Genomic DNA, 26,646 nt, shown 5'->3' on the forward strand with positions numbered 1-26,646 from the left:
AGCAGGTGCCCCAGCTGGGGCCTGGGATTGCCCCGTTGGAAGTGGGAGCAGCTGCTGGAGGCTGCTCTTACAGTTGAACTGTCACAGCCAGGGACTCCAGAGGGAGGTTGCAAAGTCCATGTGGAAACACTCACATCCCAACATGAAGCCAAAGCTATTTATTTATATTTTTTCCCGTTTTAAGGCTCAAGGCTATTATAATTACAGTGGCCTTGTCTATATCTATATTTGTATATCATATGTATATAAGAACAATGGCCACCAGAATATTTGAATCATTCAAGGATAGGTTGGACAAGTCTTTGAGAAACCTGATCTAGTGAAAGGCGTCCCTGCCCATGGCAGAGGAGTGGAACAAGGTGAAATCTTAGGCCCCTTCCAACCTAAAACATTCTATGCTTCTATGGGGCTGCGGTTCTATGAATCTGGTGTGTTCTCCGACTCTATGTCAAGTTTTCCCTTCAAATACCTCAGTATATGCGAAACACCAAGCTTTGTCCATAAAAATATCGTGTGAAGTTTAGTGATAGTAACATTTGAAGGAAAAGTTCTTGAGGTGGGTACATAAGGTTTAAGTTTACAAGCAGCTTCCAAGCTTCCTTGTTTCATTAGAACACCTCTTTGCCTGTGGCTGGATGGAGAAGGCAGAAAGAAGAGCAATCAAATATGTCCTGCTATGGGATGCAGAAATGAGCCTGGCCAAAAGAAGTGCTGTCAAAAGCTTGTAAGAATTCCCATCAGAGTCACTGGGGTGCCTGCTTTCCTCTCCACAGCGAGGAAAGTTTATGTTCAGAAGCACAGCTTGGTTGCAAGAGCATTTGTGCCTTTTGCCAATAGCGTCAGGTTAATGCCGCCCGCCTGCACAACCTCAAATCCATGGAGCTCCAATGTGGCTGAAAACCTGGCCTTGTCAAGGGCATTTGACTGTTCAGTGGAATCTAGATTTCCTGCTGGCCACCTGTGTGCTTTGTGGCCATCTTAAGGATAAACTGGTGACAGAGCAGGCCTCCCAGCCATGCTGTTTATTCTCAAGTGGGTGTGCATGTCTCTCTACACAAGTTATGTCAATAGGTCCAGGTCCACTCAACAGAAGTTGGAAAAAAGTTGGAATGACTTCTCCCTGTATGCGCTTGCTAATTCTCCCACCTTCATTTTTCTTTAAATTCAAGTGGGCACCTTGTTCTTTTAAGGCAGTTGGTTTCCCAGCCAACATTTTGGTTTTCATGATGGTGAGGAGGCAAAGATGCAGTGTTGCTTCCAGATGTGTCCTCTGAGCTTAGTGTGAGTGTCTATTCTTAGGCTTCCCAGCTGCATGGGGAGGTGGGGGTTTGACAGGATTCCCATCTGTAATGGCCTGTGTCTCTCTGTGGCTTGCAGAATGGTTCCCTGCTGGTCCCTTCCCTGGTGTTAAAGCCATGGGCCTAGAGCTCAGCTGCTTCACCTCTTCCCCCAAGTGTCTGTGCTCTTGTTTCACACCAGTTGTCCTTAGTGGGGTGATTCAGAAGACTTCACAGGATGCTCCTGCAGCCTCCTCCCCAGTGAGAAATCGGCTCCCTCTAGAGTGTGAGATGCTGCAAGTGAATGTCAGAAATTTAAATGTAAATGTTTTCAGTCCTTTTTCTGCATTTTTGAGATCTTGCATTTCAAGACTCCTTCTTGCATCTGCTGAGAGAATATTGTTACCTTTTCATATAGAATTGTCTTTTTATGGTTTTTACCCTCCATTTCTTTCCTTCCTCTTTCCACAAGTGCTGCCATTTCGTTGTCTACGGGCAGGGTTCTTAGGGCGCTTTTGTTCTGAAAATTGAAGTAAATTTCCTGGAGCCTGTAGCAGTGGCCTGGTTTCTTGTGCTCTTGGCCAAATCTGGAGTTAAGTGCTGACTTGAAATGCAGCAACACTGCTGGGGGAAGGGGAAAATGGATCTCTTGGTTCTCCCATTCTCTCTCTACGTGCGTTTGGATGGTTTATGTTTGGGAGCACTGGAATGACTCCCAGTCGGCCGCTCCAGGTTCTAAGTGAAGCAAGTCCCTGGAGATCTTGACCTCCCCTCTAGGCACGAACTTGTGCAGATAATCACTCCTGGGGATTATCTGTTTGTTCTCTTCCAGAGAAGGTGACTCTCTGGAAGAGAGTGACTCAAACTGAGGCTTCATAATGGAACCGACGGACAACCAGAACCGTGACAATAGGTAGGAAATAATTTGAAGTAATCTTGGTTTCCCAGATGCTGTGATGAATGTTGTGATGGTTTAGAAAAAGAATTCCTCCTCCAATGCAAGAATCAGAATTGTGGAGTGGGACAAATGAAGTAAGGATTGTCCTGACAGTGAGAGTGGCTTCAGAGCACATGGGTATTTTAAGAGCTTCTGTTACAGACCTGGGCCTGGATGTTATCACGGGTCAGGGCAGATTGTCTGTTGAACTTTCTGAAACCAATCTCTTATTACTGGAGCCAGGGCTCTCCCTTCTGCAGTTTGGGATGCTTTCGGCCTGGGAGTATTTTCCTGTTTCAGTCTGTAGCAAAGCACGAGTTGTGTTTTTTTGGGGTGGGGGCGATTTGTGCGAGTTTTTACTTCTTGTGGAACATACTTGAAGATGATGAGAACTGAGGTGATATTTCAGGGCAGGCATTCAGTTTCATCTGCCTCTTTGAACAGTCAGCTTGTTGGGGTTTTCCTGGTGACACATCAAGTGTACGGCAGCAGCAGCAAGTACAGGACTACTTTTAACTTTCCACTGCTGAGCTGTTTTCCCCCTGGAGATGGAGGGGTTGGGACTGTGCAGTCCCCCTGCACCAAGGCTCCCAGGTATTGGGCATGTTGGTGCTAAGCCTGGAGGTGCAGGTCCCAAAGCTTCCAAAGTTCCCTGGCCTCAAGGGAACTGTGCAGGGTTGTGAATGGCAGCAGAGCTCAGCTTTGCAAAGGCTTTGAAGAGCATCTTGACAAACACCTTCAATGGGCAGCAAAGGTGTCTACAGGGCTGGGGAGACTGGGAGATCTATAGGCTTATCTAAAAAGTCTGGGCATTTCAGTAGATGGCAGACTTATATACTCTGAATTAGGAATGCCATCCAGTGCAAAAACCTGTTTAGTTTAAGTAAGGGCCCCTCAGTATGAGATGAGGCAGCTGTGCCTCGGCTCTAGGAATGATTAAACTTTCAGGAGCTGATTATTGGTGTGGTATTGGAGTAATGTCACTGCTGGAGCAGACAAGGCTCTCCCCTTGCAACACGGGACACTTGGGAAGTTGGATTTGCAAAGAAGAATTTATGAATTGTATATATAGAGAAGACTGTGCAGTAGAGTAGAAATAGATACCTGCATCCACTGTGCCTGCATGCTTTCCCTTCCCCGATGTCCATAAATATCAGAGCCAGAGTTTCCCTCATTTTGCAGTAGTCTTTCAAAGGCCAGGGATAATTTAAAGGATCTGGTTTCCCATGATGGGACACTTTATTGGTGTTTTGTTGTGGGGCAGGTGTGACTGAGTACATGCATATGTGGCTGAGGAGGAACAGGGGGATTTGACCTGGTGTTTTCTGAATGTCTGAGAACTCCTTTCTAATTACGCTGATAGGATGGCTTTAAATGCAGCTGCATGATTTTCTAGGGAAGGAGCTTTCCAAAGATATGTTTAAAATAGAGTGAATTTCCAAGGTTGTTTATAAAGTGGACAAAGTTCAAGCCTTGAAAGTTGAAACACCTTCAGAATAGAAGATTCTGTTTGACTCACAAGGGGGGAGACTGGGGTGAGAGGTCTGAAGGAGGACAAGACTGCCAGTTTCTCCCATTAATCACTACAAGAGGGCTCATGTCACTACATGCCAGCTCCTGTGCTGATCACCCCTGTGATTTCACAAGGAAATGGGAGGAGAGTCTTTCCCTTCCCACACTTCTTGATGGCTGGGATCAGGAGTAGCAATCCCTGAGAAGGATGTGTGTTGTCCCCTGTGTGTCTCATTGCTCTGGGGCACAGAACACACTGGACAAAACCGATCTGTCCACTGTCAGTATCCTGAGAATTTCAACACCGCTTTGCTGCTGGACATGTGCCCTTGTGGGAATGCCCCAGTTTCTGCACGGAGTATAAACAGGGGTTCGAGTGCTAACTCTCTTTCCTCTGTCTGTGTCTGAAAGCTGGAAAGACATCAGACGCTTGATCCGTATTCTGCAGCAGAAGAGGGAGGCAGCTCCAGAGGAGGAAGATCCATTTTTGGAGAAGACTCCCCTCTTTGCCAAGCCCTACAAGGTAATGGGAGTGGAGTGCAGGCTGGAAGGAGAGAAGGAAGGAGGCTTGGGGTGGGAGAGGAGGGCTGTGTCTTCAGCATGGGCTGTAGCAGACTTGAGCCTGATCCCTGCAAACATATCATCTTCCCATCTGCTGCACTGAACTTTCCTAACTGCCCTTGTGGGGATGCATGGTCATTCCATGAAGATGCTGAGCAATGTCTCTTGCTGAGCTGGATCTCTTGCTTGGGGTGTTTCTGACATTTCCCCCTCTATTCTTGTGTTGCAGACCAATAAAGAAGATGCGCTGTCAAGGCGCATTAAGAACTTGCTGGGCGAGTGGGACCCCAGGATGCTCCTGAGCCATGAGTCCCCTCTGATTCCCATATGGATTCCAAAACAGCCCAAATCCAACTCACAGGCCCCCAGTCACAGGCCGGCCTCCAGTAAGACAAATCCATATGAGGACATATGGAGAGAATCCTCACCAGAATCACTGGGCATCGCACCTAACCCTGAGCAGAACTACGAGGACCGCAATGAAGGTCTCTCAAATCAGAGGTCAGAAGCCAAAGCTCCACAATCTGGAATTCCTCCTGAGCTTGTCAAGGTGAGTTCAATTGTTGGGGTCCTCTGTTATTGGCAGTCCCTTGAGGCCAAGGGACCAAGCACACAGGCCCTGCCTGGTTGGTGGCTCAGCCTCCCCAGAGGTCAAAGGCACTTGGTTCCCAGGTGCATTTTGGGGTTTTGCCAGGCTCCTCCATCACCACTGGGATGTTGCTGTGCCCTATAGAATGTAGGAGCCCACAGTGCTGAGCCACGGCAGCTGGTCCAGGAGGGCCATGGGAGATGGTTTTCAAATAGTGTTTGGCCTTTGGAAGGAGAAGGAAGAGCTGGAGGCTGCAGTCAGCTTTTCCTAGAAAAGGGTGTTGATCAGCTGCAAAGGACTGAAGGCAATATCTTGTGGAAAATAAGAGGAAGCTGAGAGAAGTAGAGCACTACAGCGCCTTGCCTTCTGCAGGAGCCATTCTTCATGCCAAAAAGACAAAGCACCTTTCTGGATCTCAAACTCTTGAAAGTGCAGAGTACTGCAATCAGCCCTCAGGCTACCAGCAATGGGCAGTGTTTGTCCTTGCTGCTTGGAAGCCCAGCTGAGGGAGTATCAGTGTGAAGTAAGGAGCAGGGATGCTGCATCTTCCTTGGAGAGTGTGGCGAGGGAGGGGAAGGAGTGAGTGCCCAGAAAAAGTGTTTCTGAGGGAGGGGTGGAGTCCTTGCCAGCTTCTGCCACTAGCTGAAGGTGGACTCAGCTCTTTGGGGTAGCCCAAAGCCAACTTCTCTCCTCAGCGTGTCTCTGGGTACCCCTGGAGAACCTCAATTGGTCCAAATTTGGCTGCTACATCCATCACTTTGTCAAGCAATGGGAGAGTGAGAAATGGTAGTTGGGGATTTGCAAATCCTGCAGGGGCAAGAAGAGGATGCCTAAAGTCAGCCAGAATTTGCATAAACTGTGGTGCATCTTTCCAGAAGTGTCAGAAGTCAGTGTCTTGTCCAGACTGCTGTTGTCTTCAGAAGAATAAGGAGTCTCATTTTATTTGGGTGAATGAGAAATATTCCTCTTTCTCTAGAACTGGCTTAGAAGGATTGGGAACTATTATTTCTGACCGTTTTTCTTTTAACTAAGAAAGCTTTTTGCACGACTTTTTAAATGCAGAGCCAGCCTGTGCCTTTGAAGACAAAGCTTAGCTGCTTCATAGTAGAATAGTAGAATTCCATAAATGGAGAAGACTGCACAGACATACTTACATAATGATAACAACAGTAATGATAAATAGCATCAGCAGTAGTAGTAGTAGTTTAAGAATGAAAACAATATTTCCAGACTGCCAGGTTCCAAAGGGGTTTCCTCTTTTTCTCAGAGGCAGAAAAGATGACTTTGGGAATTTCAGCTGGTTTTCCACTTGGCCTCCATTACCAGTTCCCCTTCAGATGGGCCTTTTGATCCTTAGTAGTATTTTATTATTAATGCAATTGCATGACATTTCGAGAGTTGTTGGTAACCAAATGCTGCTGTGGGTATGTCAATTAGTAAAAGACCAAAACAAACTTGTTCTGCCTCCCTCATTCTTGTTTCAGAAAAAGAAGCCCATTGATGTGTCATCCAGGGAAAAAACTTTGAAGGTTGGTGCTCTTCCATAATAGATCTCTGTATTTGCTTATGTTTTGCATACATGAAAGAAATGGCTGGGGAAAAAATACATGGCTCAGGTCCTGTTGACTCAGCAGACGTTGCTTGCCCTGAAAGTATGTTCTGGGGTGGGCTGAGAAGTAGGGATAAAGCTGGAGTTGTAAGACCAGCCTTCCTCTCAGTCTGTGAGCGTAACACCGTCTAGAGCAGTTCAAGAACCAGACTGACAACTCATGCCAGGCAGCCAGAGTTGCTCCTCCCTCAAGCTGGGGGTTGCCTTTCCTGAGCTCCCCTCATCCAAAGGCTCTGGACCAGCTACCTCATGTCTGGCCTTTTAAATTTCCATTTGGGGAACAAAGGGAAACCAGCCCCATGCGTTACTGAGAACCAGATGCCATTGTGCCTTGGAGTGTTTCTGAGTGGGCCAATGTGGCAGCAAACTTCTCTTCCCTCTTTTCCATTGTTTCCAGTAGGCTCTGTATTTGTATTTGTATTTGTAATTTACAAATTACAATTTGTAAATTGTAGAATTTACAAATACAAATTTGTATTTGTAGAGCTGTAACATATTTGAGCCAGAGGAGGTAGCTGAATGGAAAATGCTTCAGGGACTCATACTTTTGTTTCAGTTCTGGTCTACAATGTGATGTTTTTCATGAACACTTGAAGCATGTCATCTGTGTGGAAGCACAAACCCCATTTTATCTTGATTGTCAGCAAAAGCATTATCTGAGAGTGTTAGACAGAAATGGGAGTGCTGAGAGTGCTGCCGACCAAGTCAGTTTTAGATGTTGCCTACAGCAGGCACACAGACTTGCCTTTAAATCATCCCCACCTGTTGCATTGTGCTGAGATCCCTGAACTGACTTTGCCTCCCCCTCTCCTCTCTGTTTTTGTGAACAAAACAGGTTGTGGAAAAGCCAACTTCCTCACTTGGTCCTCCAAGGTACAGTTGTGTTCCCAAACTACCCTCTAGGCCAAACAAAACTGCTTTTCATTTGAGGGGGAGAGGGGAAGGGGTTCCTGGTTTCCCTTGAAGATGCAGGCTTTGGTTTGATGCTGCTGAGGGCTGCTGTTGAAAATTGGTTTCATTATTGTGGGGGATTCAGGAAATCTCTCTTAAGAAATGAATAATCTAAGCATGCTGCAGTTTGCCTAAGAACCAGACTTGTATTTCCCCAGTTGTTCTGTTCTTTTCTCTTCCTCTCCCCCAGTGTGTGTGTAGATCCTATGTTTTTGCATTGACCAAGAATCCATCCTGAAACGTGTTACCCTTTATTGGAAGTGTTTCTTTTGGGGGTTGGGGCTTTCAGAAACACACTGGGCCGTTTTGGGATGTTTTTCAACTTTAGTCAGCTGAATGCAGCTTTACAATGTAGCAGTGAGCTCCTGTCTGCATTCTTGTCTGGCTGCGTGTGAAGTAAAGGTTTGATTATTCCCAGAGTGTTTTTTCATACGGTGCTTTATTTTTGGAGCACGGCAATGTATTCCTCTGGCCTTCCCCCCTCTGCTCTCAGTGCCCAAACACAGGGCTCAGTTTTAGTTTGGAATGCTGCCATGTCAGTGGAATAAGTAAGTAACCTTCCCCCCTGCTGCTTCCTAATTTTGTCACCTGGTGTCCTTGCAGAGTTTGCCAGTCCCAGCACAAGAGGGTGGCACCAGCACAGCCCAGCAAGTCGGGGTCAGGGAGCACCAGGGACGGCGACAGCTCCTCAGACTCTGCACTTCCAAGAGCACCAGCACCTGAGGTGAATGCAAATCAAATGCAGAGGCTGCTCCCGCAGCCCCTTGCCTCACACTCTGCTGTCTGAGGGCAGTCAGGACAGGAGACCTTAAATACTGTCACTGTTCAAGTGTCCCCTTGAGACCTCTGCAGCAGCATCAGACATTTCTGGCCCTCTTCTTCCTTTCTAGATTTTGTCATTAATAAACCCTTCCTGGACTTCTGGTGCCAAATCTGGCAGTGCTCCCACTTGTCCTTTGGCATCATTGTCTAGCCCTTCTGGAGTTTTCACTCCAGGATTAGTCCATTTTGAAGCTGAGGGATGAAACTTTCAGTGAATATGTTGAATGATCCTCCTCTGCAGTAGGGATCTCTGGACTGTGGCTCCTGAGTGACTGGTTTCTTTTCATGGGTGTTTTGGACAATGGCTCTGTAAGTGAAAAACCCCCTTTTTCATTTTCTCCTCATTTCAGTTCTGTTGATGTCATGTAGTCTTCCTTCTACTTGCTCTGAAAGATGAACCTGTCTTTGGTAATACAGTCCTGCAGTGCTGAAGCCTGGAGAGGGAGGAGGAGGAAGAAACAGTGAGGCTGCAGCCCTGGATCTATAGCCTGTCTGCTGGATGTTCAGCATGGGAGAGGTCATTGGGCCACAGGGCTGGGCTCCTTGGCTCTTAGGAAATATCCAGTGATATAATATCCAGGAAATATCCATCCTGTGCTGCATGGAGGAGAAAGACTCAGCCAGAGAAAGGATCTTGGGAAGGCTGACCAAGGGGGGGCCTTCGGCTGAAAGCTCACTCCTCCCTCCTGTTTGGAGTGAAACAAGAGCTGTGGGGAGACCCCTGCCCTGTAGGGACCCTGACAGTGAAGAGGTCTAGAGCAGAAGAAACTCTGCTGTTCTTCCCTCCTCCTGCTTTGAATTCCATTTGAATTAAAGTGTTTGGCCTCAGTTATACTAAACAGCCACACACCAAATAGGATTCTTCCTGGGACCTCCCTGGACATCCCTTAGGACAGCCATTTCTTCCAGGCCAGGAGTTTTGCTCATTCAGTGTCTAAGGCACATGTCACCTGCAGCTGGGAATTCCTTGCTGATGGCTTCTTTCCCTGGCAGCACCGAACACTTGAGGCTTCCAGCTGGAACAGGCAAGGAGAATCCAGTGCAAAGTGAATTAATCCACAGGGGATAACTGTGCAGGGACCCATTTTGCCTTCACAGAGACACTGAACAGCCCTTTCCCCTCTTCCCCACAGCAGAACCTTTGCTCTCCTATATCACCCTGGTCTCTTTAAGGCATCTTTCCAAATGAGCTGTGAGAAGCCTTAAAATAGTACATCAATGAAGCTTAGATGTATCTCTCATCCTCCTGTGCCAGGTTTTACCTCTTCTCCGAGGACCTGAACAAAGCTGTTTGTAAAGCCAGCCTCCTTGTTCATGTCTTTGGGAGCCCCTCAGCCCAGCAGAGGGCCTTGTATTGCCTGCCCTGACAGACTGGGATGTGTGAGAGGCTTCATGGCAGGGCCAAGAATTAGGAAGTGTCAGTGTGCAGAAAAGAACAGGAATGTGGCATCTTCCTTGGAGTGTGTTTAAAAAGAAGAGTAAAAAAATCCCAACCAAACAGGAAAAAAAAAAAAAAAAAAAGGGCAAGTCAAGCTGTGTTCCTCTGCAGTTTACAAAGTCTGGAGGCAAGAAGAAGAATTTGAGGACAACTCAAGATCACTGCTATTCTCAGGGAGAAGGAAGAGGTCTTCCTTGAAGCTGGCTGAAAACAGATGAAGAGTCTGCTCTATCTTGCATGAGCTCCATGTGTGGGTGCTTTTCTTGTGCCAGAAATGCTCACCAGAATCAAAGCAACCTTGCAGATCTGGTCCATTACCTGGGCTTAGTTGGAAGTTTGTGATCTCTGCTTTAGTCCTTCAGAAAAGCTCCTGTGCCTGAAAGCCTGAACCTTTTTCTGTGTTCAAGTACTGTGTGTAATAAGTAGTAGGATGTCTTTCCAGGAGCTCAAGTGATGATGGTCAAATGCTTTCCCAAGCAAAAGCTCAGTCTTGGCAGGAGGACCCAGCCTTGGAGCCAGCCCGAGTTACCTGAGTAGGAACAGTGTTCTGAACTGGAAGCCAAGTACCAACTGCACCTGGCAAGGGTTGCATTTAAATCAAGGTTGTTTGGTTTTGTTGGGTTTTTTTTCTCACTTCAGAAAAATGAGTCTGATCTTATTTGGGTGAATGACAAGTATTACTCCTTCTCTAGAACTGAACTGGGAATTTCTCTAGAATTGGAAACTATTATTTCTAACTGTTTTTTCTTAACTAATGAAACTTTTTGCTCAACTCCTTCACATGCAGAGGCTGCCCTATGCCTTTGCAGGCAAAGCTTAGCTGCTGCAAGAGCAACTAAAGGAAGTGATATTCAATAAAGGGAGGAGACTGCAGAAACATACTTTCTTAATAAGACGAATAAAAAGTCAGCAAAGGAAACAGTGTTTCCTGACTGCCAGGGAAGCCAGACATTGATCTTGCAGGAGGTGACTGGTGGTTTCAGCTCTTGCTCTGCTTGGTCTCTGTTCCTTACTGCCCTTCAGATGAAACTGTTATTCCTTACTAGCACTCCATTATGAATGGACTTGCGTGACATTTTTAGAGCTGCTGGTCAGGAGTTCATGTTTACTGAGTGCATGTTGTTTGCTACCAATGAGTAAAATACCCAAACAAACTCACAGTGCTTCCCTCTTTCTTGTTTCAGCCCATTGGGCACAATCATGTGCAGTCCATTGAAGAAATATTGAAGGTGGGTACTCTTCAATACCAGATCTCCATGAGAAAGCCTGTGCAAATCCATGGGGAAGTGGATCCCTCTGACTCTGGGAAAGGTGAAACTCTCTCTGTGTCCATCAGGAAAACTCCTGAGAGCTGCTTCTCTCCCTCTGTTTCCAGGAAATGAGCCCCCTGTCACCTCTCCTGCCATGCCTTCAGTCATCTGTGAGAACAGAGACTTACAAATTTCCGTTGCAGGCAAAGGTAACCCGGGTCTCCTCGAGCCAGGTCTAACGAGCTCTTGGAGATTTGTATCACACCCAAGATAGCTCAGCTACCTTAGAAGGCATAAAATCAGCAAGATGGCTTCTGTGGTAGTGTTGGAAACAGAAAAGTTTTAATAAAAGGCAAAATAACAAAACTCTTTACAAAGAAAAGTGAGCCAGGTGCAAGAGGTTCTTGCCCCAGGTAAAACACCGCGCAAAACTGGTTAGTTTCTTTGTTCTCTTCTTTTTCTAGTAAATTGCTTAGGCTGGACTTTTTGGCTTCTGTCCAATTGGCTATCCCTAAGTTTGAGATGAAATCTCTCAAGTCCTATCAGGTCTAATATTTTTACCTAATCGAGAAGAGAAACTTCTAGGCTTTTTTCTTTCTTAAGGAGACAAAGCATAGTTTTGTCACTCCATCAACAAGGAGCACATTCCTATACCAACTTTTTTCAGGGCTTCCGATAAATTACAAGAGATCTTTCTGCTGAGCAGAAGTTCAGTGTTGGCAGAAGGAGCCTGCCTGGAGACCTGCCTGAGTTCCCTGGCCATAAACAGTGATGGGAGTTCGAAACCCAGCAGAAACTGCACCTTGTGTGGGGTTGCATTATACCCAGGTGTTTTTGTTGGGTTTGTTTTTTTGTTTTTTTTTTTTCACTTCAGTACAAGAAAGAGTCTGATTTTATTTGTCTAAATGACAAAAATTCTTGTGAACTGTCTTAGAAGAATTGGGAACTATTATTTCTAACTGTTTTGGGTTTTTTTGAACTACTGAGGCTTTATGCACAGCTCTTACATGCAGAGGCAGCCTGTGTCTTTGCAAGCCAGGCTCAACTGCTTCAACAGCAACTTAGGGAAAGTGCAGTTTCATAAAGGGAGCAGACCATGAAAACATACCTTATTTAAAAAAATAGTGATAATAAGTAGATGATGATGATGATGATGATGATGATGATAATAATAATTATAAAATAGTGATAAATAAATAAATAAATATAGTAATAGTAATAAAGAGAAGTAGAAGTAGGAGCAGTAGTTTAGAAATGGAAACAGTGCTCCCTGACCACCAGATTCCAAAGGGAAGACAGACATCTGAGAGGAGGAGGAGGATTTGACATTGCTGGGTTCAGCTCTCTCCATACCTGGTCTCCATTATTAACTCTCCTTTCGATGAGCCTTCTTCATTCTTACTCTCTTTTTATTGTTAATACATCTGCAATACATTTATGGAGCTGTTGGTAAGCAAAGGTTTGCTGAGTTCCTGCCAATTAGTAAAAAACGCAAACAAACTCCTTCTGTTTCCCTCGTTCTTGTTTCAGGCAAAGAAGCCCTCTGATGTGCCATTGACTGGAGAAATTTTGAGGGTGAGTGGTCTTAAATAGAAGATGTCTGTGTATGCTTATGTTTTGCATACATTAAGGAAATAAGTGGGGACAAAATATTGACAAAATTTTGAGAGCTGCTTCTCTCCCTCTCTTTCCAGGAAATGAGCAGTTCAATGCCAGCTCTCCTGTCACATCTCCAGACGCCTACAAAAGCAGGGACTTCCAAACTTCCATTGGCAACAAAGGTGACCCAGCCCATTTAGGCCAGGGCTTCTGATAAATTCCAAGAGATCTTTCTGCTTAGCAGAAATCCAGCTCAGCTATTTGGCAGCTCTTAGAGTGTTTTAAAAATATTTACTCAAAAATGCACATGCCTATAACATGCCATTAACACAGTTTTGATGTCAGCGGATGCGCTGTTTAGCTACATGCTAAGCTACTTTGTCCTTTTATTCTAGGAATCCCAACCTGATGGATCTGCAGCACAGAAGCTGAGTAAGTAGAAATGCAAAGAAAACACAGTTCTTTGTGTGCTGACAGGTAATTTTGTGTGTTATATGTAGCAGAGACCTTCAAGTGTTCACACTGATTAAGCAGCATGATTTCCTCTGCTGAACAGGGATGAATTTAGGAATGGCTTAAGAAACTGTAACCAATCATTACCTAGAGCTCAAGGTAGCACTTCAGCAGAGGACAAGCAGTATAGTATTTAGTCAGGAAACTCCCATCTGGAGTGATGAACAATCTTGGTGGCAGACCCCTCCCTAGAAGAAAGCGACTCTCTAATCTGGTGCTGAGAGACCACAGGGTAAAATACGCTACAAGGGAGGCATATAAATGCAACCTTTTTATTTTTGCTTTCCAGAGCAGGCTAGCACAGCTTCAGAAACGTTGCCAAGTTCTCAGCCAAGAACATCGTAAGTAACCAGACTCTGTTCTCACCTCTGCTGGGCAGTTACTTAAAAGAACTTGGAATGCACAAAAAATTGGGTTATAAGTAATTTTTTCTCAGAAAAAACTTCATTGCAGGGAATTTTCACCAACAGAAAAATTGTTGTTTTATGATGGACTCACTATATTGTTTAGGTTTGAAAAGGACTTGAAGATCATCAAGTCCTATTGTTAATCCAGCAATGCCAAGTGCACTAAACCATGTCATGACTACAATGACTGTGATTAAAACCAAAACAAAATAAAAGTGAAGAAAAAAACCTTAAGTCTTCATGTACCAGACTGAAGGTTTTGTCTTCTATTAATCTGTGGTGCTTAACATCTTGTCACACTTCGTACTTGTCAACCTACTGATAATGCATTAGGCTGACATAAATGCTGAGGGATGCCAGCTGAATCTGATAATTCCTGGATATGGTTTTGATGCCTGGCAGGACACGTAATGCTACAGCTACCTAAACTGTGTAGATCTACTGATGACATTTTAAAGTTAAAAGTTAAAATTTGTTGTAAAACTTTCTTCAATTGCCCAAGTAGAAGTTTTCAAAAAAGTGTTGTAGTTATTTTATTTAAAAAGAAACACAAAGAAATATAGTATTTCACATGGACTTTTAAGAACCTTACTTTATATGCTAATAATATAGCTTGTTGCAGAGTGGGATGAAGACAAAATTTCTATACCTATGGGAATTGTGTATGTTTGTCTGAATGGGTGTGAGTTGGAGGTTTGATATTTTCCAAGCATTTTTTTATTCTGGTGCTTTGTATTTTGAGTATGGCAATGTCTTCCTCTGGCCTCCCCCCCTCTGCTCTCAGTGCCCAAACACAGCAATGCTGCCATGTCAGCATGTCAAGTAAGTAACCTTCCCCCCTGCTGCTTCCTAATTTTGTCACCTGGTGTCCTTGCAGAGTTTGCCAGTCCCAGCACAAGAGGGTGGCACCAGCACAGCCCAGCAAGTCGGGGTCAGGGAGCGCCAGGGACGGCGACAGCTCCTCAGTCTATGACATAGAGATCAGCTCCAGTGACAGTGAGGACAGCCTTCCAAGGGTGCTGGACCTGCCAGTACGTGAGATGAATACAGAGACCATGGAGAGGCTGCTCCCATAGCCCCTTTCCCACTGCAGTGTGGTGTCTTAGGAAGGAAGCAGATGTTGTACTCTGTTACCAAATTCTGCCTGGTTTGTTCTGGAAGTACTGATTTGTAAGACCCCTCTCACTGCAATGAAGGCTTAGGTATTTGCCACTGACTGGTTTATGATTTTTTATTCCTCACATATCCATCCATGGTGCTCAAGGAGCAAGTAAGTGCCCATGGCCTGTTAGTTTAGAGTCATTTTTTCACAGGCCAAAGGCCAAACTTTACAACCTCTGGGCAAGAGTCCTGGGCTCTGGTGAGCTGTGCTAAGACAGAAAGAGTCAAAAAAGGCACCAGTCTTGAATACTTCTTTTCTTTTTTTGGCAGCCTTCAACTGCTAAAAAGTGGTGCCTTGACAACCTGATGACCCAGACAAAGCAAGGATCAGTGCCAAGAGAGGGTCTCGGGGAAATTGCCCATGGGAATGGACATGAGGAGGGTGTGAAGCAGGAGCAGGGCATCAGCAGCAGTTCCTGCCAGCAGCACTCCAAGGCAAGGGAACCTCCTCACAAGAGCTGTGGCCAAGTGGCCACGGATTTCTACAAGACCTTTGCCCAAGTGGCCAAGGACACTCACAAGATCTCTGGCCAAATGACCAAGCATTTTCACAAGACCTCTGGCCAAGTGACTAAGGCTCTTCAGGAATCTCATGGTACGAGCACACACAGCTCTCTGAAGCCTCTTGGGCACACCAAGGAGGCATTGTGGGCATCAAAGTTTGTGGGTATCAAAAGGCCCAGCAAGCCCCTGGTGGATGAAAAATCCAGAAAAGTCCTGAAGCTGGAGAGTGAGCCTGGTCCTTTGAAGGTCAGAGACCACTCCTCCAAAGACAAGCGGAAAGTCCAAGAAAGAGAGAACACAAAACCCGCTTTCAGAAATGACCTGAAGCTGGGAGTGCAAAAACGCTTTGAGAAGAGGAATCACAAGGACCTTGACAAGAGCTGTGCCCAAGTGCCCAAGGCTCCTGACCAGAGTTGTAGCCAAGTGGCCAAGGCTCCTCGTGAATCTGATGTTACGTCCAAACACAGCTTTCTGAAGCCTCCTGTGCACACCAAGGAGGCCTTGCTCAAGAATACTCTGGGTATCAAAAGGCCCAGTATGTCCTGGGTACGCGATGAATCTAAGAGAGTCTGGAAGGCAGAGAGGGAGCCTGGTCTTTTGCAGGTCACAGGCCAGTCTCGCAAGGACCAGCCCAACGTCAAGGAAACAATGAAGCCAAAAGCCACCAACAAAAAAGACCTGAAGCCGACACTTCAGAAGCCCTCTGAGAAGAAGGTCTCCCACCAAGCCAACGCCAAAGGCTTTTTGGAGCCCAGGCTCCTGAGACGTGCTCAGGAATGTGATGACCTCATGCCCAGTGGCCATAGTCCTAAGGATTTTTGCATGGAGAAAGTGCCCTTGCCTCCTGGGGACAAGAAATTGTTCTTGCCTGCAAGGGAGGCAGACTTGAAGAGGAAAGCCATGAGGAGTCCTGAGGAGTCCCCTGGAAAGAAGAAGGTGAGAGGGGCTGGGGGAAGTGGGTTTGGACAATGACCAAGGTGGTGTTTGAAAAACCCATGTGGAGTTCCCGATTCATAGGTTGGCAGTAGAGCCATGGTGCTTCTCCAGTGTTATTTTTAATGTTTTCAACCAGAATCTATCAAACTGAGCTGTATTGGTCTGTACTTTACGTGAACTTTCAAGACCTGAGTGGATTTTTCTCCCTGTTTTTATTCTTCCTGCTAGAGGGAAGACAAGGGGGACACTCCCAGGAAGAAAAAGGAATGAGACAAAAAATTCCCAACAAAATAATTTCAGCTTTCAGCAAACAAAGGCTCCAATAAGCTGAAGTGAGTATGCAGTGATGGGATGTCAGAAAGATGTGTAAATCTAAGTCTCTCTTCAGAAGGGTAGGATGAAGAACTGTATCTCCTGTCCAGACATTCAAGAGTTTGCTTCTAACACGGTGTGCCTTCTGCAGCTACAACTGCTGCAGATTGACCTTTACGTGCTGGAAGCTATTGTTGGTTGGGGGTTTATGTATAAATTATGAATGGGACGGGATTGTTGTGGAACATGTCTTAAGTTGTTTATTTTTTAGCATTAGTCTTATTACATGGCTGTGACAATGAGAAGATGTTAGTAGCTCATATTTTTGGTAGCAAAGAACTTAATGTTACAACTTGCTTTAAAAGTTTTTTGACCAATCACACAAAGCAAAAGCATATTGACAGTAGTTTTATCTAACTACTATAAGTATTTTTTGTCAAAACAATGTTTGCTTATTTTGAATGCAATACCAGTTTGTAAGCTTTAAAACACAAGGCACAGAGCCCTATTATTGAGCTTAGGACTTGTTAATATCTTGCTAGATATACTTTTCTGTAGCTCAGGGAGTTATTCTAGAGAAGTGTTAATATACAGACTATTGTTTTATTTTTCCTTATTTTTCTACTTCTAATATAATCTTTCTGTTGATAAATCTTACGGCCATTGCTTAGCTCTGATTGTAGTTTTGTTGTCTCTGAGGTTTGCTTTTTGTAACTTTCCTAAAACTCTCTGATTTTAAGAATTTCCACAGAAGCTACCAGTGCAGAAAGCAGCTCTGAAGGTGTAGGTGGGTAAGGGTAGGGACCCTTCCCCTTCTGACATTCTCTGAAAGCACAGAGGTGTCGAGGCTGATGATTGGCTGGGGGAAGGGATGTTCCAATTGCATTAGGAATGGAAGAGCTTTAGTTCTGGAATTCCTCCCTTTTCCTCTGGGAAAGCGAGCAGCTGTCTTAGTCATGTGCTGGCTTTTGGAGTGGGAAGGGAAGGAAGTAGTTTTGGGCAGAGAGGACTCTGGATCACGTCAGGGATGGTGCTATGCTCTGTGTCAAGTTGTCCTGGTGCAGCATCAGCTGAGCCAAGGCAGAGCAGCTGGAGAGTATGTGTGCAGTGAGTAGGGACCAAAGCATGGGAAAAGTCAGTGCTGAAAGAGGTGAGAGGACTGTCCCATCACAGCAGAGTCAGGCAAGAAGTGCAGCCTTACACCTGAGCCTTCTCACTGGGTTTAGCTTAATTTCCTGCTCTTCTGATGCTGCAGTGAGCTGGGATTCACTGCTTGGTGTGTTCTTGGAAACTTTGCGAAGCTGACTAAAAATGGTGGAAATGAGCAGTGGTGAAACAAAGTTGAGAGCTATTTGGTGCTGCTTCTTGTTGCCAGAATTCCATGGACATCCTGATTTCAGATGATCAGAGATGTGCTAGGCCACTCTGTTATTGACTGTGAAAGTCTCTGCCAATTCAAACTCCCTCTTATTTGAAGCCTCTCAGCTTTGAAAATGTTGCCTTGTTGAGACAATGGCATGAATGGCAGGATGTGGCCAAGCTTTTAAGAAATGCCTACATTATATGTACATCACAGTCATGAATTTGCCTCTCTTGTCCAGAGAATCAGAAGATTCATTCCAAACTGAGAGGAAAAATGCGCTGCTGCCGCCACTGCTGGCCATGACTGATGCATAACGTGCACCAAGTTTGACCCAAATGAGACAATGACCCAAAAGAGACCCAGAACTGAGACTGACGACCCGGACCTGCCTGACATGGATAACCCTGCCAGAAACCAGGATCCTTTGTTTGCCGGCACAGGAAAGTGGAGGAAGACCACAAGGAGCAATCCCAGGGCATCGACATTGGTATCCAGGAGAGCTGGTGGGAGTATTCCTGCAACCCACGCATGCTGAGTGATTCACTTCAGAATCATCCGCTCAGGTAAGTGACCATTTCTGACTGTAAGCAACTGCAAATAAAATTAGTGTATTTATAAAAAGGAGTGTGTTTATAAAAAGAAATTGTGGTTTACTTAAAAATAACCTGTGGGTGTGACCGCAACCTGAGCCTAAAGTTTTATATCATTTGGAAAAAAGTGTTGCATTTATGGGTTAAAAAATTAGATTTTACTGGCTCTTTGTATGAATTTGGCTGTTTACTGACGGCTCAGGGTATAGAGTCTAGGATGTTTGGGCAGGGGGGGCAAGGGCTGTGTGTTAGGCCACACACTATTATGTGTGTTAGGCCAGACTGTGCACAGTGTATTAGCTGCCTTCTAACTACTTGCTTTTTCCCAATAATTTTCCTGCTTCCAGGCCTCACTGCACTCCCAGCCACTGAGAAGGGAAACCTGCTGTTGAATTTCTCTGTGCTTGGGAAAAGTTTATTGGTACAAAGCACTCTGAGCTGCCAGGTGAGAAGCCAAGGCTCCATTTCAATTATTGGAGGGATTGCTGGGAAAGAAGGCCAGAGGGGGAGAGCCCGGTGCATAGACTACGCCAGGGAGAAATGAACATTTTCTCTGGAGATTTAGGAAAACCTGGCTTTGGAATTGCTTTAGGCATCTCTCTCTGATCAGCTTTCTCTCTGTGGTTTTTCAGGGATTGGCAGGGGATGAGAAGAATCCTCTTCCAGTGTTTTCTCTGCCACATGAAGACAAGACAAGAAGACCTGAAGTTAGAACAGTAAGTGTTTGTTTTACAGCCCTGCCTGTAGTTTCTGAAGACACCAGACAGGGTTGGCCCTGCAGCCACCCTGACTTCTACTTCCTGATGAGCACTTCTTCTGGGAGCAAAGAGAGAGGGAGGGATGGGGGAGAGCTGCCCTGTCAGGGAAGCACTTGCTAAGTCGCTTGGCTACAACTAAACAGCACTTGAATTTTGGACTCCTTGCTGGGTCTTTAATCAGTATTGGCCAACAGAAATTCCTAGAGCTGCTGATACTTTAGTCATTACAAGTGTTGCATTGTCCTGTGGTGCAAGCTGTAACCTGTCATTTTCCATAAAACACCAAGTTTAGTGGGCTTCTCTGGGCAAAGGGATGCATTGCCATGATCTGCTGGCAAAATTGCAAAAGCAAATAAACATGATGTGCCTGGCTGAGTGGCTGGAAGGCTGTAAAAATTCTCTCCAGAAAGAGGCAGCTGCTGAAAGTCAAAAAGTTTTGCAGGTCCTCTTGGAGTAAAGTCACTCCAGTCATTGATTGTGTTCTGCCAGGTGTGCTTGTTGGATTAATTCAACCAAATATTTTCTCTTTCCCTCCTTTTGTTTCAGAGTTTTCTGCCAAACAAAGCCAAGTGACATGACCAAGAGCTGGCCTGACCTCATACACAGAATGAGACAGAATTTACAGTGACCTTGATTGAGTCAATCAAGTACCTTGATTGAGTCTCCTGGATGTAAATAGTTCCAAGTTTTCTGTTCCATTGGAACCTTACAGAGTTTTGTTTTGGTTTTATTGTTCAATGCAAAGCACCTGCTTTTTTTAGTTAGTTGGTTTTGTTTTAAATAAAGTTGTAAGTTCTTTTGGTTACTTTTGGAAAGCTTGTGGTTTTTGAAGGTAATGCTTTTCTACCTTGCAAAAGAAGGGATGGGGGGGGTGATACTTGCCTATGAAATGACCTAGTGCAATGAATTGTCGGAATGGGCCCATGTCATGATGGTCTATAAATGTCTCTATTATGAATAACTAACAGGACAATTGTCACACCTATTGCTGCCAAAGAAATCTGCACTCAGACTGCGTTACTAAGGGTCTTGCTCAGTTTCAGCCTTGTCAGAGCCAAGTTTGGGCGGCAAAATGACACCCGGAGTGTGGCTGGAAACAGCTCTGTCTGTCTCCTGTGCTGGAGGGATAGGACTGATGGGGAGGATTCCTCCTTGGGCTGCTTTTTGGCATTTGGGTTGGTGGAGATACAAAACTGCAACGGGTCCTTGGGATTGCTTGGACATTGTTGTGAGTCTGAGAGGTTCCAGGGAAAGGAATCTCTTCTGACAAAGGAGGGAATAAGTGGCTGAATGTGGAACATAAGGCAAATTTTGTATTTGGGTATTTGCCTGCCAAACACCGGTGGTCTCAGTGAGTGCCCAAGAGCGGAATTTGGTACCAAAGTAGGGTGTGCTTCCTGTGGGAGAGGACTCAGGCTCCCTCTCAGCCACACCCTAGGATAGGCCCAGTGACTTAGAAACCTGTCAAGGGAACCCAAAAGGGAAAATGAGCTGTTTGCAAGCACTTCTCCCTTGCCACGCTAACAGTGGAGGCAGCATCTACAGCACCAGTGTGTTCAGTTCACACCCTTCTCTACCCAAAGATTTCCTGGGAATTATTCTTGCAGTATGGCTCAAGGAGTTACTTTTTCAGAGAAATCACACTTCTGTGAATAAAAAAGAAAAGCCTAAAACCCTTCAAGTTTTTCAGTCACCTTTCAGTTGACTTTGATGGGCTTTGGATTAATGTTATTTATACAAGATATTTAGAATCAAGTTCAAAAACTGTTAAAGAAGAAATTTTACTTGCACAAGTAGTTTCATTGTGCCTCAAACACAGATGAGGACGTTCCTTTTTACAGTCATATTCCCCCATCTACCCGCTCAAGTCACTGTATTGCAATATGAAAGCAAATTATTGGTAATGGTCATAAGACAGTCAATAAAACACAGATGCTTGATATCAGTGAGAGATTCTGGAATCTTGATTTATCACCATGCTAGTCCAGTGTGTTGACACCCTTGTCTACACAAAGATTTCCTGGTGTGTGACAGCAGCATCCTGCCATCCTCACATCCAATGGTGTCTGCCTTAGCCCTCTGCTGCTGTCACATGCCTTCCCTATCTCTGACAGACCCGTGCGAATGTGGAGAGAAGGATGGTATCCCAAAATAACTGTGATTGCAAGAAAGAATTATCTCCCTTTTCCACGTTATTTTATGATGTAGGAGCAGGTCTGCACACATTAAGCAGTACCCCCTTTGTAAAATGCCTGTTTGTGGGTTTGAGGCTCAAGAAAATGAACAATAAATTCCAGCAAACTGCCTACATTTCCAAATGGGGTTTCTGCAGAAAGTGCTCCTGCCTGGAGTCATTCTGCCTTCTGGCCCTGCAGGACCACCAGGATTAAGGCTGGGTCCTTCTGCATCTTCAAGGGATTGGCCTTTTATGTTCACTCTATTAAAATTCTGAGTGCATTTCAGGGATAAGCTGCTCTAATAGGTGGAAGGAAGGTCCATATTCCCCCCTCCCCATTTTACCTATCAAACCTTATTTATTCCTCGTCCCTGGAGTTGTCCCTGCCCATAGCAGGAGGGTTGGAACTAAACCATCTTTAAGGTCCCTTTTAACCCATGCCATTCTATGATTCTATGAAATAACAGAAAATTTAAAAAAATGCATTGTATTTCAACCTTGAGCCAGGTCAGGGGCCTGCAATAGGTTAGGAAAGATGCTCATTGTTTTCACTTGGGGCTATTCTAGGACATGAACAAGATGACTGTTTGTTCTGGTTTGAAAGCAAAACCAGTGAGAGACTCCAAGTCAGAAACACAATTTATTAGAAAAAGGGAAAACACCCAAAATACATGCAATAATACAAAAGAAAAACCACTGACACAGTCAGAATACAAGCTGACACCCTGCTAGTTAGGGTGGTGGTAGCAGTGCAGATGAAATGGTCTTGTTGAAGTGGAGTTCCCATAGAAAAGATCTGGTGGCTCATGTCCTCTGGAAACCAGTGGGTAAGTGTTTGTTCTTTCCTCTGCATGGGCACAGCAGATGAAATGACAAACACTTTTCTTTTTAACTTAATTAGAATAAAAAGGGTGAAATGTAGCCATGATATTTTCTGAAAAATCCTTTCCTTAGGATTTTTCGTCCTGAGAAGCTGAGAGGCCTCAGGAACAAAATGTAAACAATGGTTATCTGCTGCTGTGGAATGCAACAGGTGCATCTGTGATTGGTCTCATGCAGTTGTTTCTAATTAATGGCCAATCACAGTCAGCTGGCTTGGACTCTCTGTCCCAGCCACAAGCCTTTGTTATTCATTCTTTCTTTTGCTAGTCTTAGCTAGCCTTCTGATGAAATCCTTTCTTCTATTCTTTTAGTATAGTTTTAATATAATATATATAAAATAATAAATCGAGCCTTCTGAAACATGGAGTCAGATCCTCGTCTCTTCCCTCATCCTCGGACCCCTGTGACCACTGTCACACAGCCAGTGTTCAAACAGGAGGGAAGTCTACAGTCTTTCTGATAGGAGTGGACACATGTATTTGGTTTATATTTAAAAAAAAACAAGTATGATATGCTTTGCCTTATAAAACTTTCTGTTCTGAGTATTTTAGCAGGATATCAAATGCAAAGAGTTTTGCTGTCTGAATGGCTCTATTAGGAATGAAATTCCATAGGGAAAGAGGAGTATTAAATAGTATTTGAAGCTAGGATAGTATAACCACACGGACCACAATCCCTTTTGAACATAAATAAATAAGGTGTGGGGGGTAGGGCCTTCTAGCACTGCGTGGCTGCTCTGTCCCTCAGCATGGAATGGAGGGGATATTCTTTTGTCATCACGGTGCCTTTGCCAGGACAGGTGTCAAATCACAACAGCTTTATGTGCAGGTAGGTCACTGCAGTTTGTCACCACGGTAATCCTGTATTTTCATTTCTGTGTCATCATTATACTTTGTTATACTTTGTCATCATTAGCACACTTCCAGCAATAGCGATTCTAAAACCAGTTCTGTACAAAATGTATTTAGCTGTGGTGCCATCCAAGATTAACAGTGTGGGACACCACTGTTCAGGGAACAGGCTGTTCCTTACAAACCTGCTTTGCAATTATCTTGCCAGTCCTTAGGGATACACCTCCAGAGCCCTGAACAAGAGTGTTGGGGCAGGGGTGTATATTGAAATACAAATGAGATGCCTGTTTTAGGATCCTGTTCAGAACTAGTACCATGTGACTTCCAGCTCTTCCCACATGGCAGAGAATCCCAGAGCTTTTACTGTTACCCGATTTCCCTGCTGCTTCTCCCTTTGGTCCCTGGCAGGTGATGTGCTCAGTGTGGTTCACACGCATGTGTCACCCACACGCATGTGTGCACCCACGGGTGCCACACTTTCCTACCAAGGAGAGAAATGCATCAGCTGGAAACCCACACTGCCAGGCTACCTGGTTTCACAGCACAGTGGTTTTGGTTTAGAAGGGGGCCTGGCCCGCAGCAGGGGCCGCCTGGCCCAGCCACTGTTACCTCTTTGCCAACCAGAAAAGAAAGAGATTTCCCATGATTTTTCATTTTTTCACACGAGTGTTCACAGAGGTGTATCAGCTCTCTCTTTACCTCACTTCCGTGAGTGCCTCCCATGCAAAACCACTACACACAGTCAGGGCCATTTGGTAAACTCAGGGTTTATGTTAGCCAGGACATCCATTTGGTCCCAGAGGGGGAACCTTTATCCCTCCTTTTCACACATCAGAGTCAGGTCAAGAGCCACAAGGGTAACCACATCCTTGTGAGGAGGGCAGCAGGGTGGTGCAGCCCATGGCGGTAATGCAGGATTCTCTCTGCTAACAGAAGCTTCCTGTTGAGAAATATTGACTGCAGAAACCAAAAATACTCAATGCTGTAATGTTTCTCAGCACCAGTATGCTCCAAGACACACAACAAATGAGGTGCTTTGAAGTACAAATGTTTTATTGCAATATTTCATTATTTACAGTACCATTCCCTTTGTCTCTGGGTGCAAAAAGTACACCAAAGTGCAAAGCTATTTTGGGCAGGAAAGCCAAATGATGGTAACTTAGCAGAAGAACACGACTGTGCCTCCTCACCCTGGCTGTCCTGCTTCTTCCAGGTCCTGAATACAGAGAAGTTTGCTGCTCTCCCTGGGCATTGGGAACAACCTGGTAATTGTGAAACTTTGGTCACGAAGGATTGTCAGTTGTTGGTCTGTTCAAGGTGATGCAGGAACAGGAATCTGCAGTCTTTCCTGCAGGACTTCACTCGGGATTCAGGGTTTGAAATGGTGTAACAAGACATCTTTGTATGCAGGGCTGTTATGTTGCTATCTCAATTTTTGATGGAAGTACTGGTTTGTTCCCAATTATCTTTCTTGCTGACTCTCTTTGATTCATTTAAGGTTTTGAGGTTATTTATCTGCTCCCTTAAAAGAGCAAGAAACTCAAAAATGTTACCAGAGTTGCTACTGGATACTGAAATCAGTCGAGTCTTCCAGCGTTGCACTTAAAAAGTTTTACAGAATACCACAAATTTTATTATGCATTTCCATTTGCTATAGAAATGGTGATTCAAAACACCACTGAAGCCTACATTTTTACACACTATCATCTCAAACTAGGACAAATTATACCAGTTACTTCAGGATCTCTCAACAGAAACTCTCCTTTGGAAAGGGGGTAGTAACTACAAATTTTATGGAAGACTAGAGAATGGCAGTATTCCAGTGGCTAAACTCGGGTCAAGAATCTTTCCAGCTTTCTAACAAGTTTATTAGCTTGAGAAAGTACTTTGAAAGACAGTTTTCAGACAGAATCCCTGCAATTTCCACTGCTGCCAGCATTCCCTTTGGAGATAAGTGGTGAACTTCTCTGCCTCAGTTATCTCAGGGTACATCAGAGATGTTGTTACCTCTAAAACTAGAGACACCTTCTGTTACAAAGCTCTTGTACAACTGGGAAACATTTAAGACTCCATTCCAGAAAATAAGTTAAATGAAATGGCACTCGAGTCCTCCAGAGAACATGTAGCAGGGCTACTGGGGGAAGCTCAGCAGCAGTAGCTGCTGCTGCTCTCCTTACCACATGCCTGATTTACAGCTAATATTGAGTCCTTGCAACAGCTGCCTCAAATGATTTTGAAATTGTAGCTTCTCAAAAATGGGATGATTGCCGTTCTTGGCAGGTTTCTTCTTGTGGGTCACACTTTTATTCCATGTTTTCACAGGCTTTTCTGTATCACTATTGATAGAAAGCCACCAAAAGCTTTACAGTTGCAGAAAATACCATTTTCACAAAGAAAATGTACTGGATTTTTTTTCCTTAACCTACCATACAAAACACAGTATTTAGAAGCTCTGTGGTGCCTCCCTTGTAGCATTCCTTTGGAATTTGGAGGAGGCGGCAGAGCTCACATGCAATCCACAACGTTGCTGGATCCCTGGCCCACATCCCGGATCTGGCTGCTGAGACAGGAGCACACGGCCACGCCCCCCTGCCCTGCAGTGTGACACTGAGCCCACCAGCTCCCACCTGCAGGAGAAAAAGAACAGTAAGTTCCTGCCCTTTCTGAGCAACCTGAAAGTATTTTCTGTGCCTGAAATTCTATTACACTGCCTAGCTCTTCACTCTGCACAAAAGTGCACCCCATTTAGTGCAAAATCAGACTGAAACAAGTAGAAGAATATCGATTGTTACTGAATGAAAGGGCGACAAGAAGGATTAGAGAGGAGCAGAGGAGGAGGAGGAGGTGCTTAAATATTTACAAGATTGCCCTAGTGATATAAGCAGCAGTCCTGCATTGATAGCCATGGATATGACTCAATTATTACCAGGAAACAACAGCTAGGCTTCTCCTGCACACTGCTTCTATGCTGCTATGTTTTTATACAGGCAGATTTCCTTGTCTTATTAGGACAAACAAAACATTTGAAATTACCTGTTCACTATGGGATCAAATGCTTCCACTGTATTCAGGTACACGTTGCCATTATGACCTCCAACTGCAAAAATTTTTCCCATCAGTGTTGCTATGCCAACACCACCCCTTGGAGTTGTGAGCTCTGCCACGTATTCCATTTGTTACAGCGTGGGTCAAACCGCTCCACTGAGCTCAGGGGTGAGTTGTCATCAAACCCACCTGCAAACAACCATCACAGGGTCAGCTTTTGGCACTCCTGGTGCAGGGAATATCCAAGACTGGCATTATCAGGTATTCTCAGCATTTCGGGGTCCTGTCAGCACTTCCTTACAGAACTTTACAAGCTCCTAAAAATTAATCCACAGCTCACCCTCTTCTCACTGTTCAAGCATCACCTGAGCAATAACTTTCTTCTACTCAAGTTGCAAGGATTCCAATTTTATTATTTTTCCTCCAAATTCATCGTATTTATAATGAAACAGCTTCCCAATTGGAAGAGAAAGAAACCTAACACCAGTAAAAGGATGGTCTCAAACTTATTTTACTTTATGCAAAACACTCTAGCAGTGTTCTCAAATTACAGCATTGGCAAATATTTGAGCAGGGGAAAAAATTCATATAAGACTAAGTGAT

The 26,646-nt window shown here is 44.7% G+C and overlaps 2 protein-coding genes and 1 long non-coding RNA gene across 3 annotated transcripts; all 3 read left to right on the forward strand.

Annotated features, from left to right (window-relative positions):
• Positions 1 to 6,483: 6,483 nt before the first annotated feature.
• LOC118686481 (AF4/FMR2 family member 1-like) lies at positions 6,484 to 11,185 on the forward strand. Its single transcript, XM_054514609.1, has 5 exons — positions 6,484 to 6,528; positions 7,321 to 7,358; positions 8,040 to 8,160; positions 10,881 to 10,925; positions 11,072 to 11,185. The coding sequence occupies exons 1-5, from the start codon at positions 6,484 to 6,486 to the stop codon at positions 11,183 to 11,185; spliced, it is 363 nt and encodes a 120-aa protein (XP_054370584.1).
• Positions 11,186 to 12,432: 1,247 nt separating this feature from the next.
• Positions 12,433 to 15,936, forward strand: LOC118686480 (AF4/FMR2 family member 1-like). Its single transcript, XM_036382709.1, has 7 exons — positions 12,433 to 12,521; positions 12,641 to 12,727; positions 12,941 to 12,977; positions 13,348 to 13,399; positions 14,343 to 14,496; positions 14,897 to 15,844; positions 15,928 to 15,936. Exons 2-7 carry the CDS (start codon positions 12,644 to 12,646, stop codon positions 15,934 to 15,936), a joined length of 1,284 nt encoding a protein of 427 aa, XP_036238602.1. The 5' UTR covers positions 12,433 to 12,521; positions 12,641 to 12,643.
• A 15-nt stretch (positions 15,937 to 15,951) lies between these two features.
• LOC118686511 (uncharacterized) lies at positions 15,952 to 19,894 on the forward strand. Its single transcript, XR_004980177.1, has 6 exons — positions 15,952 to 16,066; positions 16,295 to 16,398; positions 17,980 to 18,304; positions 18,679 to 18,776; positions 18,964 to 19,047; positions 19,636 to 19,894. It is a non-coding gene; the product is annotated as an uncharacterized LOC118686511 (long non-coding RNA).
• The last annotated feature ends 6,752 nt before the right edge of the window (positions 19,895 to 26,646 follow it).

Source organism: Molothrus ater, chromosome 4, assembly GCF_012460135.2.
Source record: "Molothrus ater isolate BHLD 08-10-18 breed brown headed cowbird chromosome 4, BPBGC_Mater_1.1, whole genome shotgun sequence".
Classification (NCBI taxonomy): Eukaryota; Metazoa; Chordata; class Aves; order Passeriformes; family Icteridae; genus Molothrus; species Molothrus ater.

Excerpts from the sequence above, each read along its gene's own strand:
- LOC118686481 (XM_054514609.1), top strand. The coding sequence starts at position 6,484 with ATGGCTCAGGTCCTGTTGACTCAGCAGACGTTGCTTGCCCTGAAA. Across the intron at positions 7,359-8,039 it reads TCCTCACTTGGTCCTCCAAG|AGTTTGCCAGTCCCAGCACA; the intron begins GTACAGTTGTGT and ends GTGTCCTTGCAG. Across the intron at positions 8,161-10,880 it reads CAAGAGCACCAGCACCTGAG|CCCATTGGGCACAATCATGT; the intron begins GTGAATGCAAAT and ends TTCTTGTTTCAG.
- LOC118686480 (XM_036382709.1), top strand. The coding sequence starts at position 12,644 with ATGAGCAGTTCAATGCCAGCTCTCCTGTCACATCTCCAGACGCCTACA. Across the intron at positions 12,978-13,347 it reads ATCTGCAGCACAGAAGCTGA|AGCAGGCTAGCACAGCTTCA; the intron begins GTAAGTAGAAAT and ends TTTGCTTTCCAG. Across the intron at positions 13,400-14,342 it reads AGTTCTCAGCCAAGAACATC|AGTTTGCCAGTCCCAGCACA; the intron begins GTAAGTAACCAG and ends GTGTCCTTGCAG.